We start from the raw sequence: 13484 nt of genomic DNA on the forward strand, positions 1-13484 counted from the left end.
AATCTTAAAATCTGTTCTAAATAGAATGAGGAGATTCTTACAGTCATTGAATGATGTTTTGCCAGGTAGAAAATGAGTGGAGGTGATTTTGCGTTGGGTTCTTTTTTTTAAGTGCTACAGTGTCTTTAGACAAGAGAAAGTATTGTCTTTAGAGCATTTTTACAGTTTTAATGATAACACTTGTCAAAATGGGTTTGATGATAGTTTTAAAGCAGAAGAAAAATATTTCTAAAAATTAGGTTGCTAAAGTCATGCCTAATTTTCAGATGTGTGAGTATAAGAGTGCCACATAGGATTACCTTGAAATCCCCCTCTTTTCTACCTCCTAAATGTTCAGTGTTCTCACCTGTTTGAGCAAGTACAGTGGAAGGGTGAAGAGAAGAAATCTTGTTGTCTTGCAATTTTAAGCAAGAAATAAAATGTTGTGTTTAATTTTTGAGAGGCATTTCAGAGGCCACTATAAATTCAAAGAGTAAGAAATACAGTGGATTGTTTCTTTAGAAATTATTGCTTACACTCTTCACAGTACTTGCAAGTTGCTTAACTGATATTACGGCTGCTACTATGCCAATCTACTTGCAAATAGTAGAATATATTGTGAGAATGGCTATAACTCTTCTGTTACAGAGTGGGAGTCATGATAAAAATGGAGAAGAGAGTTCATAAAAGTGAAAAAAAAATGAAGATGAATTTGTAATTGAATGAAAGCTCTTTGTTGACAGTGAAGGAGACTATTTAAAGTTTACCACAGAATGATTTTTTTTGAACTATTTTAATGTGTGAAATTACACACAAATTGATAAATATTTCTCATATAAAAAGTAGCATTTCTTCTGGCCATTTCAAACCCAGAATTAATTGCATATTCTTTATGTGGTTCATTCTTAAACTCAGCATATTTTTTTGTGGAAAGTAAAAGCTTTTTTCTTTTTCTCCTTGACAGAAAGTAGTAACATTGTCTGTCGTCATTCCTGAATGTTAATGACAATACATTTAGCTTAATTGCATTCCAGTATATTTTTATGTATCAGAATTATAATTTCAGGTTTTTAAAATTCTTTTCACAGAATATAAACGAAGAATGATGCAATGTTAATGCTTTATATATACAGCCCCCAAAGGATCTTCTCTAAGGAGCTGCAGTAACACTGAGAATAATTTTTCTCCGGTACAATGTGGTGAAGCAAAGGAACTGAAACTGTCTGCTTTTGTAGAGGCTAAGGACTTAAAATGTTTGTTATTTTGTGAGCAGAATCAGTTCTGGAGTGAATTGAACTTCTGAAAATGCGGCCATGGACTGGTTCCTGGCGTTGGATTATGCTCATCCTCTTTGCTTGGGGAACTTTACTCTTTTATATTGGTGGACACCTGGTACGGGACAGTGAACACCCAGATCACTCTAGTCGTGAATTATCCAAGATACTTGCTAAACTTGAACGTTTAAAGCAGCAAAATGAAGACTTAAGGCGGATGGCAGAATCTCTCAGGTAGGATCCAAAAGTCATTAAAACTTTTCAGAAAACATTTGAAGTATGAAATATCAGAAATTAAATTGAAAAAGCTGTTTATAGGGTTCTTTTTTTTGTAAATGTTTAATATTTAAGAGTATAGGTAAGTGTTTTAATCAGTGCTATAACTAACTGAAAATATATTGCAAAAACCTTTAAATAATGTACATTTAGTTTTGATCTAACATACTCATTATTTAACTGTATTTATTTAATGGTGTCCAAGTGTTAATGTCACAATAACTGAGTTCTGTAGATTAACTCCTCAGTGACAACTTCAAACAAGTGCAATTATTATGACACTCAAGCAGCTAGTGACTTTTCTACACTTCTGCATGCAGTAACTGGAAGAGCTTGTTTTAAATGTGCTGAAAACATTTGTACAGCTTGTTGAAGATAAACATGGACTTGCTGAAGATGAGCTGCATTATATGAATTCTTTTAACTAGTTTCTTTTCCTTGCCTTGCTGCTAAACTTGTAGCAATACGTGTAAAATAGTAGGATCATCTCCCTTTTTATTTGTTACATTATAGATGGGTACAATTCCAATTTAAAGCGTTTTCTTTCACCTTTTCAGATAGCTTTTAACATAGACTTCTGGTATCTCCTTTCCTAAGAACTTGCAAGGGAGAGCTTCTTAGGCAGGATGTGTGCCAGAGTCAGATTGGACCTAAATATGAGGACATCACCGCGTGCAACCTGAAAGTCCTGATGGATCCCAGGGTCAAGCACAGAGGCTTCGTATGTTGTAGAAAGCTAGGGAAGAGCAAAGCTCAATACAAGATTTTATAGAATGGGAGGGTGATGTTTACTTTTAAAATCTCTAGGTGAGCTGAATTCACTTACTGTCTCTTTCACAACTACAAACTCACAAGCACCAGGATGTGTGTAGCATTGGTCTGGCCAGGATCGCATGTAGAACGTGGAGACAAAGGGGCACTGGCAGTTGAGTCTTCATTGTGTCTCTTGTGTGGTTCTTGCTTGGCAATGAGAAACTGATTTTGAACTTGCCTTTTAATACCTCTTGGGAACATATTACATTTTGGATCTTCTACCTCACTATTTTGCTTCATAAATCATAGGAAAAATTAGGGAATTGTGCACATCTCTTTATTTTCCTTACTAGGGTGTTCTGTGTTTCTAGCCCTGTTCTTGTTACCTAAGTCAGTTTGTTTCTCCTCTTCATTTGAATGCAGTCACACATGTGGCCTCTATAGCAGTGAAATAAATAGCTTTCCTCTTAACCCTGTTCTGATGTTTCTTCTGGTGCATCCTTTCTTTTATGCATGGCCAGGGCTTATTCGATCTAGTAGGCTGGTAGACTTCCCTGCCTTACTGAAATTTCTTTTCCTTGTACTCTGTTCCTGGTTTCTGGAATGCACTGTAGATACAGCTGCATGCTGATGAGGCTTCTTAGCCTAGAAAAACAAATGTCTTAGTTTTGAACGTGTCAGCCCTGAAGAAGTCCCTTGGCATTCATGCGGTGCTGCACAGAGGTAGAGAAATGTTGCTGACCCAAGCTCCCTCTGCGCTAAGCATAATCTTCACCTTGAGTAATATCACCATGAATGGATGAGTGGGCTGCAGATTTCTAAGCTCAGTTTATTAACATATGATAACAACTGCATTGTCAAAAAGTTTAATAAATTTTTGGTGACCAAATGTAGAGTATGCTGCTATGAAGAAACTTAAGCAAGATCCTATATTTGAATAAATATAATATCTTTAAATTCCTTTAACATTAGACAATAGTAGTCAACCTTAGGATTTCTTGCCTCAGAGAAGGAAATATTTGTCCTTGAATGTAAAGATTACCACCCTCCATGCTTTCAGCCCTGCCACGTTTGGCTGACTTCAGTGAATATTCAAGGGATATATTGCACAGTCATTGAAATAAGATCAGTTCAAATTACAGAGTGACTAGGAGAGACTAAATATTTTTGATTTTACTGGTAATGGGGTACTCTCTCCCCTCCAGAAGAAGGTAACAGTCGATGAATAGATACAGACTAAGCTATATTTTAGGCAGTGATGATATTTCTAAACACTTTTCTCTATTTCTCTAACCTATATGTATTCAGATAAATATTACATTTTCAGTGGCCAAATTTTAAATAATAGCATATACTGTTGATAATTTTTCATGATTTAAAGAAATCAAAACATTAGCTCTAATCTAAATATGTTAGAATATAACATTCCAACATTCCTTATCTGTGCTTCAGTTAATTGCTGTAAGTTTGTAGAATTAATTAGGTGATCCAAAACTGTCTTCGCTGGACTTTGTTCAGCTTCATTTTTGTGAATATGTTGCTGAAAACTATTTCTGAGACCTTTCTTCAAAGCGGTTGTATGTGACAGAAGAATCAAACTCTTGCATGAGGAAGCCTGAAATGACTTGAAATGCCAATTTGAACAGTGAGACATCTCCAGGTTCAGTAGTCAGTGCTGGCCAGAGATGAGCCAGCTTGGGACTGGAAGATATTCACACGTAGTTTTTCCTGGAAGTGATCTGAGGTTGGTGAAGTACTACACTTGGAGAGAAGTGATGTATCACAATGTAGAGCCTTTTCATTATTTTTATTGAGCAAAACCTGTGATACTGTTTTTACAGAAACTTTACAAATAGGTTTGAGAAATATCCTGGTCAACCTGCATCATTAAAGTGTTAAATCATCAATGTGATACAGAATTTCAGTATCTCATTTCTTTGTTTACCAGATAGAACAAGTGGTGTTAAAAATAACTGTTAGCTTTAAAATCATCCCATTTACAGTTTTATAGCAATATGGCTATTTAAAATGAGGCATTAGCCAACAGTCCATGGATTCAGTACCTGTGTCCTGGAAGAAATTACTGCTGCTATAAACATATATGAAAGAAACCAAAAAGAATTCTTAAATTCAGAAATTGAACTCTAAGTAGGCAGAAAAGATTACTTTTGCTCCAGTTAACATCTTAAAGTGAAGACATAATTTGTTTTAGGTTTTGCTAATCAAAGGCAGATCAAGCTATTATTTGAATATGATTTAAGTGCTGGAAGTTTTGCTGTTGTACTGAAAACCCTAATTACTGATACTGGCTGTGAAATCTGAGTGGTTAAGACGACAGTCTTTACATCAGTAGCTTATAAAGGAAAACCCTATTGCCAAGTTGGATTTTGTCGCACTGAGTTGTTTTTGCTGCCCTTCTCCACTAAGATTTTATATCTAGAGAACTAGAAGGATTTTTTTATTCCAACAGAAAAGAAGGACTCTTTTTTTCAGTGAAGATATAGAATATATTAGGGCACGCAACAGATTTAAGCTAAAGCATGAATTTAAGTGTATTTCAGTAATAACTCTGACTTAAAGGTACTTTGGGAGGAGTTGAAACAAGATCAGAGTGCCTCCCTGGAAAACTGTAACAATAAAGAGACATCTGATTAACTCCACTAAAGAATTTTGACGTAATTAGATAAAACTTTTAGATGCTAAAAAGCTCCGAGTGAACAGAATTTATTTTAGTGGACAAAGAAGCTTTGTGAAGGGTAAAAAATTAGATTACTATCTAGCTGTGCTATTAATAACAGCTAGCTGGGGCAGGGAGGAAGGGACAGAAAGGTCTGGTTACAAGGATTCAGGAGTTCAATAAAAGTATGAGTTGTAAGAATTTCCATTTTGAAGTTAGAGAAGAGTGATGTTTGGTCTTTAATGCCATAGGTGCCTTAGTTAGGTGGTAAAATCCATTTCAATACAATACATTTCAGTTGCCTAGCATTTTTGTTATAATGGCTTCTTCTGACTTCTCTGATTTCCTTCTCACCTGATCAATGTGGCAGTCCTGTGGGATGGTTGAAAATAGGAGCTGGGTTATGTTGAATTTCATCCAGCCATCCATGAATACCACTGTACAACGACAAGAAGTGATCTTTCCGCTCCGAGATTTGAATGCTCTTTGGCTACCAATTTATGTAGCAGCTTCTCATCCCCAAAGACAACAAAAACAATAAAAAGAAAACAAAAAGCCATGCCTTGTGAAACACACCTGAGCTGCTTGCAAAATCAACCATTCAAAAGTTGAGAAATGGCATATCTGTGACAAAGCTTTATAAAATCTTGCTTAGTCCTTTTTTCGTTTATGATACTTGAATTTTATTTGATTTTTTAAATTTTCCCTCTGGTTGCTTAAGGGTATGCATGAGGAGCAGAATTAAGGTTTTAGGGCAGAAGAAGTCTATTTTTTTGTTTTGTTTTTGTGGTTTTTTGGGTTGGTTTGTTTTCCCCCTCCCCAGTATTTGCATGTTTGATTTCACAAACTACATCATGTTCTTCTGATTTTTTTTTTTTTTTTTAATATTTGTAATTACTGGTATTGGTTAAGAATAGTTAATATTTTTGTGAGAATTTTTGGTGGGGTTATTTTGAGATACTTTTATTTAAATAATGTACTTTTGCAATAGTACGAATTGGAACAGTCACATCTTTTTGAAAATTGCCTGAAATAAAAATATTCCTTTAGGAACTGAGTACACTTTTGTGGTGCACTTCTGATGACTTGAAATTACTTCAGCTCTTACAGTGCATTTGAAAAGCCTTAGGTGAGAAGTTACTGTAGTTTTTGTTTTGCCAATATGATACTTTTTAAAAACCTCCTTACTTGGGGGCTGTAAAGAGGCACAGATGTTTATTAGTGATGCAGAAGATAAATGGAATTAAAAGTGTTTTGTTTTGCTTGAGTTTTAGAAATTATGTGCCTGAATATTGTGGTATAATGAGATTTAGAGAATTACCATAGTCCTTACATGTTTATAAACAATATTATGTGACCAAACCTAGGGTTGATTTTAGAAGCAGCCTAGATCCTGTTAGCACAAAATAGTAATAAAACTCTGTTTTTTGTAGATTATTATTTTATTATTCTATATGCAGTAGAATTGGAAGAGCCCTTTCAACAACACTTTATTACAGGTGCCATAGGTCTTGCAGTAAAAAGGGAAATCTTTACTTCAATTTTTGTATGTATTTAAGAAAAACTTGATAGGGAATAATAACCAAATCAAAGTAGTACATGATGGTGTTTCATAGTTTGCCTATAATGTCATTTTACGTGAAAATTTTATTTACTGGTAGGATTCTGATACGACTGCTAAAGGCTGTCACTGTTGCATCTAGATGATAGAAAGCTGTTAGGAAGGGGAAAGCTTGAAATTACTAATTTTGTAATGTCTGATTTTCTTAAATGAAAACTGGAAAAAGTTGTGTGTGTGCCTTCATCTGTGTCCTAGCCTTCCCTTTTTGCAATACATGAATGGTTCATAGTATTCATGTGCTTCTTTGTGTCTTGCTGGGTAATAATCAAATTTTTATCTTTTATAGTCTAGTAGTGGTATCCTCTCCTGGAAGATAAGCCTGGCGGTATAAGAACCAGTAATTTCAGAGTTCTCTTCAGGGAAATTGAGGATCTTGTGAGATGTATTCACATTATATTCACATTACTAATACATTCACATTCCATAGATGTTTACTACCTAGAGTCTATTAAATATTATATTTTGTATAATATTTTGTATTATATTTTGCAATTCTTTTAATAAATATGATAACACATGATCCTATTCAGATAAGAAACAGGTTATAAAGTAGAATAGGAGTGGAAAAGGGCAAAATGTAGTCAAACAAATAAAACCAAACACCAGTATTTCTAGACATTATTCTCATAGTTCTGAGTATAGCTTCAGGAAGAAGAGGTAGGATTTTAATTTTGAAAGAGCACTATAGTTGCTTTAATGTAGTTGGTGCTGGGAGAGAATCCAAACTCAGGATCAATTAATCATAAGCAAATCTATTAAAGTACTTCTATTAATTACTCTGGGCAGTTGTTGGGCCAAGTAAACCTGTAGTAAGCATTGAAAGGGACTTGGATAGCAGAATAGCTTTGGGTTGATAAAAATTTAAATATGACTTTAAAGTACTTTTCTCTATGACATGTATTTAAAGTGTCTCAACTTTGAAGCTGAGGGTATTGCACAGGACAGTGTGTGAGGAAGGAAAATCGTTGAACTACGTGGTGCTTTTTTCACTGGTTTTTGTACAATTCTGAATTAAAGGACGGGACACATCTTCAGTGGATATAAATCAGCACTCATCAGAGTGATTTAAATCCCTTATCAATTTAAATCAGTGCTGATTTAAATTGATAAGGGATGCTGCTCACTTTTTATTTGCAGGTAACATTGAGTGTTTTCTTTCAGTTTTATTTGCTGAGGAGGTTTTATCTTAGAAGGGTGAGGTGACAACTTATGTTCTTTTTGTTTGTTTGCCTCTGTTAGTGGCAATTAATAATTAAACATAATTTTCTTCTTGGAGGGGAAAAAAGTGAAAGAAGAAAAGCCAATCATAACGTGGCTTTAGTTAGTCTTAAACCTTCCAGCTCCATACACAGAACTCAGATACAAATGAAAGAATGAGGAAATATTTGAGTGTGAACTTGTGATATCTTACATTTTCTTTTTGTTGATAAATTAGTGTAGCCTTTTAAATACCTGGAAATGGGAAGAGGTTAGAACGGTTTTTATAATTTGCATTTGATTTAAAATTTTATTTACAATTATTTTACACAGTATGGCAGTTCTTCCAGCTAAATTGAATGTCACTACAATTAATTTTTGTGGGTGTTTTTTTGCCTTCAGAGATTCATAATTGACACTGCTACTTTGCCTTTACTCCTCTGTGTTACCTGAAGGTGATGAGAAAGTGACCTCAGAGATATGGATGTTGTACACAAAATCCTTTTTTTCATCTTTAAGTTTAGCTGGATTACTGAACAAAGGACAAAGCAGAAACAGGTTATATCTACAACATGATCTTTTTGATGTTTAAAGCTACACAGTAATATCTTTATTTGATATGAGTTTGTTATGGAAAATATAATTTATATTTACTATAAAATGGTAGGAGACAGCATGTAAAATCCACCTTGTAAATATTGAGAAAAATAATTCAAATAAAGCCATTATTGGGTGTATTGTAATGGCTGCCCATGTAAGTGGATTATAATTTTGTTTATTTTGTAGTTATAACCTAATTTACAATGTTTGCATAGCAATAAGTGGAGGATATTCTATGCTAGGTGCTTACTGACATATTGTTTAATTGTTGATTAGAATCATCGTAGTTTAGATAAACTTACTTTAAACTTAATTCTCCAATTTTAAGGAGCAAGTCGGTGGTCAGGACTTACTTTGGTATGAAAACTCATATGTTTTTCAGCAGAAATTCTTATTCATAAGCATGATTTATTCCTAGGATATTCTGCACTAGAATTTATCTACATAGATGATGCCATGAGTATAGTTAAGGATTTTAATTCAAATGCTTTTCCCTCAAATGTTGCCTTATCTCCAGCTCAGTTGATGTACTTGTAGAGGGCAGTAACAAGCAAGCTGTGCTGGTTGCAGAGAAGAACCTTTTCCTTAATTTTGAGACTGGATGAAAGTGAGGAAGACAGCAATTCCAAGTCTGATGAGGTAACAGATGTAGAGACAAAACTGCAAAAAGAATAAGTTACGTTAGTTTTATCCTAAAATGATGTAATTTTGGAAAGGCCAATCAAGTAGCTTAGGAGAAGGGCCCCCACCCCCATCCTAGCTGCTTTTATCTGACAACCCAAGTGTAGTAAATGTTTTTATTGCAGTATATCAAAGCAAGTTAAATGTTAAATGGCATATAGTTTTCTTCTTAAAAATCTTAATTATATCAAGTGGTCAGAATTGTTTTGCTTCTTTCATATCATCTGCAACCATTCTTCTGTAGGATTCTGAAACTGTTACTTTAACAGACTTTCCTTATGTTCAGAGGATGTGTGTGCTGTCTGAAGGTTTCTTATGGTAATGATTTTTTTATGGTAATGATTTTGTATCCTTTTACCTTAATATTCTTCACCTTTAGAGAAAGTGACTTACACAAGATAAGCCATTCCATTTTTCCTGGTAATTTTGTGGTTAGTTGTCCTGTCACAATCCAAATTGCAATACCAAGTTGGCAGATCACAGATATATTTCAGCCTTGCGGTTTTAAACCAGTGCAAGAGCTTGAATGTGTTTCAATATGTTTTTGAAAGGTTTGTTTGTATCCTGTACATTGCAATGCAGTACTGTATCAGTATGGTATCATACTGTACATTCACTGTAGAAACAAATTCACAAATGCATTGTTCATACTGAGGGGAATATATTTAGGGAGTCCACATGTTTAAAAATAGAATATTTTCCCCAGTTTTTGTCATGCTTGTTCCCTCAGTGCATTAAAAAGCAGATATATGAGCAGTTATTGATAATCCCTTTTCATTTACCATGGTAGCTTTAAAACACTAATTATTATTTTGCAATAATTTAATTATGCCTAATTTGCTTGCAATGGGGAGCTTTAAGAGCGCAGAATTTTCTACTAAATTTCTGTCAGGTTCCATAGCTTCCTTTCCCACGTCTCCCACCCCTTTCTGAAAAAAGGGGCTTAAATGCTATGCTTCATATGATATACCTTTCTGATGCTCACATTAGGCATTTATTCCCTTCAAATGTTCCAGTGAAAATGGAGTTTTCATCAGTTCCTAAATCTTTATTGGTATTTAATTGTCCAGGTCTGAGAGACATTAAAGTTAATGATATCTCAGTATGATTTCTAAAATGCTGTCATTTCTGGTTTAGGGTGAAGATACTCCCTCTAACCACTATTTTCTATATGCTAGAGGCATCCTTCATCTGGCAAGGAGTCTTCCCATATGGTGCTTTGAAACTCTCTCTATGTGTGTGTGGAGAGAATATCCCTTTCTTTTTATGCACATATTCCATTATGAATAAAGAATCACCTTCATGTTATGCAATAATTCTGTATTCTTTACAGTTTTCAAGACTTTTCATTGCACATCTGTTTCCTCTCTTCCTTTTCAGGCTCAACTCTTACAAAAGGTGGAATAATTTTTAACCCTTTGATCCCTTTTTAACCCTCTGATCCCTTTGATCCACCAGAAGTGTCATTTCTCTAGAGATGAAAGGGTTTTTTATTTTCCTTGCATTAGTTTTTAATTTATGAGGCAAATATAAGCTAGCATCTTAATTCTATACCTTAATGATTTCAGTTTTATTAATATGTGGATTCAAGTTGAGATGATGAACAAGCCTTAGTAATACCCTCAGGGCTGATTTATGGCTCATAGATTTCAGGATTCATATTTCCAAACTTCTCCTGTGCTCACATACCAGAGATTTCACAAATGGATGTTACAGTTGCTGGTGTTATTTTAGGTGACCAGCAGTTTAAAATACCAGACTTGTCAGAAAAGTTATCATGATGGTACATTTAAGAAGCTAGAATCTTGTTCTGAGTCCAAAAAATACAATGAAATCATCTTGTGCCAACATGTAGGAAGGCTTAAATTAAAAGTGGAGTTCCAGTGCTGGAGCTCTGGTCCTCTAAGAATATATGGCCGGCATTCAAGAACAAAATATATTTCACTTATAAATATAAAAAATAACCAGAACTTGAGTCTTGTGAAGGCACATCCCTTGATTAGGCTTTGCTTGTGTGCCAGTCAGTCCAACAAATGGTCTGAGTTAAGCTACTGCAAATACTATTTTCACAAGTAGAGCCAAGGGCTGGTCTTGTCAGTGCTTGGACGTCTTGTAAACAGCACAATCTAACAGCAGGTTGAATCTGTGTGCTGCAGCTCTGTTATGTGCTGTTTTTCTCCTATGGGATTGAGATTTTAAAATCTTTATTTATTTTAATATGTTTAATTTCTTCTGATTGTAAGAAAATGCCGAGAATGCTTATCAGCAAAACAGTATGGAACAAAAATGAGAGGAGAGCTGAACTGTTGATGCAAATAAATTCATAAATAACAATTGTACTTATAAATCATATGATTTCTTTATTTTCTGTATCCTAGGATACCAGATGGTCCCATTGATCAGGGGCCAGCTGCAGGAAAGGTACATGCTTTAGAGGAGCAACTTTTAAAGGCCAAAGAACAGATAGAAAACTATAAGAAGCGGACAGGAGATGGTTGGTAGATAAGTTTTCTTTTACTTCTAAAACAAGTTTTGGTATTCCATATCACAAATCTATTTGTTTCTTAACAAATAATTCAGCTACAAATGCTGATGTTTTGTTTTTGTTTTTTTTTTTTTTAAATAGGAGGCCTTGGAAAAGATCATGAAATATTGAGGAGGAGGATTGAAAATGGGGCTAAGGAACTTTGGTTTTTCCTCCAGAGTGAATTGAAGAAACTGAAAAATCTAGAAGGAAGTGAACTGCAAAGACGTGTTGATGAATTTCTGTCTGATTTGGGTCATCAGGAAAGGTACTTGTATTAGTTAATTCTGTGTATATGTTGTAAGGATTATGGATTAATTTAATTAAACTACTGATACACTGCTTAAAAATCTCTTAGGATAAATTACTGGTATGTGGACTCAAATATAATGTCTGAAGCATGAACATAAAATTATTACTTGTATTTCATGGGACATAAAGTATATATCTAGCTTATGTCACTACAGCTTAAAGTATGACCCTTTAACTTGATATATTTTCTTTATTTTTTTTAATTACAAGGTCCTGGATGCCAGTTACCGCTTTTCAGTTGCATCTGCCTATATATGCACATATGTGCATATTTGTACATATAACAAAACCATTAAGAAACCTTAAAAATACTTATTTTAAGTGTCTCATTGTGCCTTTCATAAATACAAGAATGTAAGTAACATTGATCATTGGGATATTATATAATTGGAATTACTTTGGGTAATTTCTTAATTTCAGGACCAATTTTCATTCTGAAAAGTCACTTCTTTTTGTAATTAGTTTTTAAAATAATATTTCATATAGAAATGACCTTTAATTACACTGTCATTATTATGTTGTTCAAAGATGTATTGTAATTATATCTTCAGTTGCTGTTAATCTTCTGGCCTCCCCATTGTTGAAGTACCTTTTGTATTACACTAAAACATTCCGTATGAGTTTTGTTTGTGCTCAACAAAATTAAACCAGGGAGTGTTAAAAATTTAGTAAAATCTGTCTGTAAGCCTATTATATTTATAACTCTGTTCCCAACAGGATTGCAGTGGCAATTTGTGTCTCATTAGTAAACATTCATAAGAAAATAGTTTAATTAACTAAATATACCACCTTAAACAAGTATCTTTTTTCCAAAAAAGCTGAGATCTCATGTGGGAACATCAGTAGTAAAGTGTGAGCCTTTGAAAAGAATACTTAGTAAACAGAAAAAATAGTAAGAATTTTCAGTTCTTTGGAAATAATGTAAACACTATTTAAAACATAGTTGAAAAGAGTATGAATTTAATTATTAATGTGGGCAAATAATATAGTCCATTAAATTTTGTAATTTAATCTTCCACAATTCCAAAACCCAGTTTGTCACAGATTGATGGAGTTTAAAGTGAGAAGGGACTATTCAATTATCGAGAGTTATTATCTATATAAAATAAGCCATTACATTTCATCCAATTATTTCTCTACTGAGTGCAATTATGTATATTTGACTGAAATAAAAGTAGTGCTTGGCTGAAGCATAATTTTCCAAAAGACTTCAGATCTTCAGTTAAACAGTCAACTGACAGGGAAGCCAGCACTGCCCTGGACAGTTTGTTTCGATAGTTACCTCCACACAGAAATACTTGTTCTCCAGAGAATTTATTGCCATTTGGGTTTCTTAGATACCAGGTCATTGATTCTTGATGTACCTTTTAAACTATCTGTGCCAAAACTGGAGCAAATAGTCTAATGCCAGACTTACTGATGTCTGTCACGGGAACAAAATCACTTGTGTACACATTACTGCTCTGTTTTTGTAGCCAGGATCATATCAGGCAGTTTCCACAGTGGAACCTTGAATAAAGTTGTGTGTTTGATGCCAAGGTTTTTATGTCATTGCCTCCCAGGATAAATCCTCTTCTTGCTCCTTTTTTT

At 34.1% G+C, this 13484-nt stretch overlaps 1 protein-coding gene across 2 annotated transcripts in view; it reads left to right on the forward strand.

Moving 5' to 3' along the window:
• Nucleotides 1-1284: 1284 nt before the first annotated feature.
• The window catches only part of FUT8 (fucosyltransferase 8), a 63541-nt gene continuing 51341 nt past the window's right edge, over nt 1285-13484 (forward strand). Inside the window, exons 1-3 of one of the 2 annotated variants that reach the window (XM_010177635.1) lie at nt 1285-1487; nt 11437-11552; nt 11685-11850. In XM_010177635.1, coding sequence (XP_010175937.1) covers nt 1285-1487; nt 11437-11552; nt 11685-11850 — 485 coding nt within the window. The remainder of the gene's footprint in view (nt 1488-11436; nt 11553-11684; nt 11851-13484) is intronic. The other variant, XM_010177636.1, reaches the window with a different exon arrangement.

This window comes from Antrostomus carolinensis, unplaced genomic scaffold, assembly GCF_000700745.2.
Source record: "Antrostomus carolinensis isolate BGI_N321 unplaced genomic scaffold, ASM70074v2 scaffold661, whole genome shotgun sequence".
Lineage (NCBI taxonomy): Eukaryota > Metazoa > Chordata > Aves > Caprimulgiformes > Caprimulgidae > Antrostomus > Antrostomus carolinensis.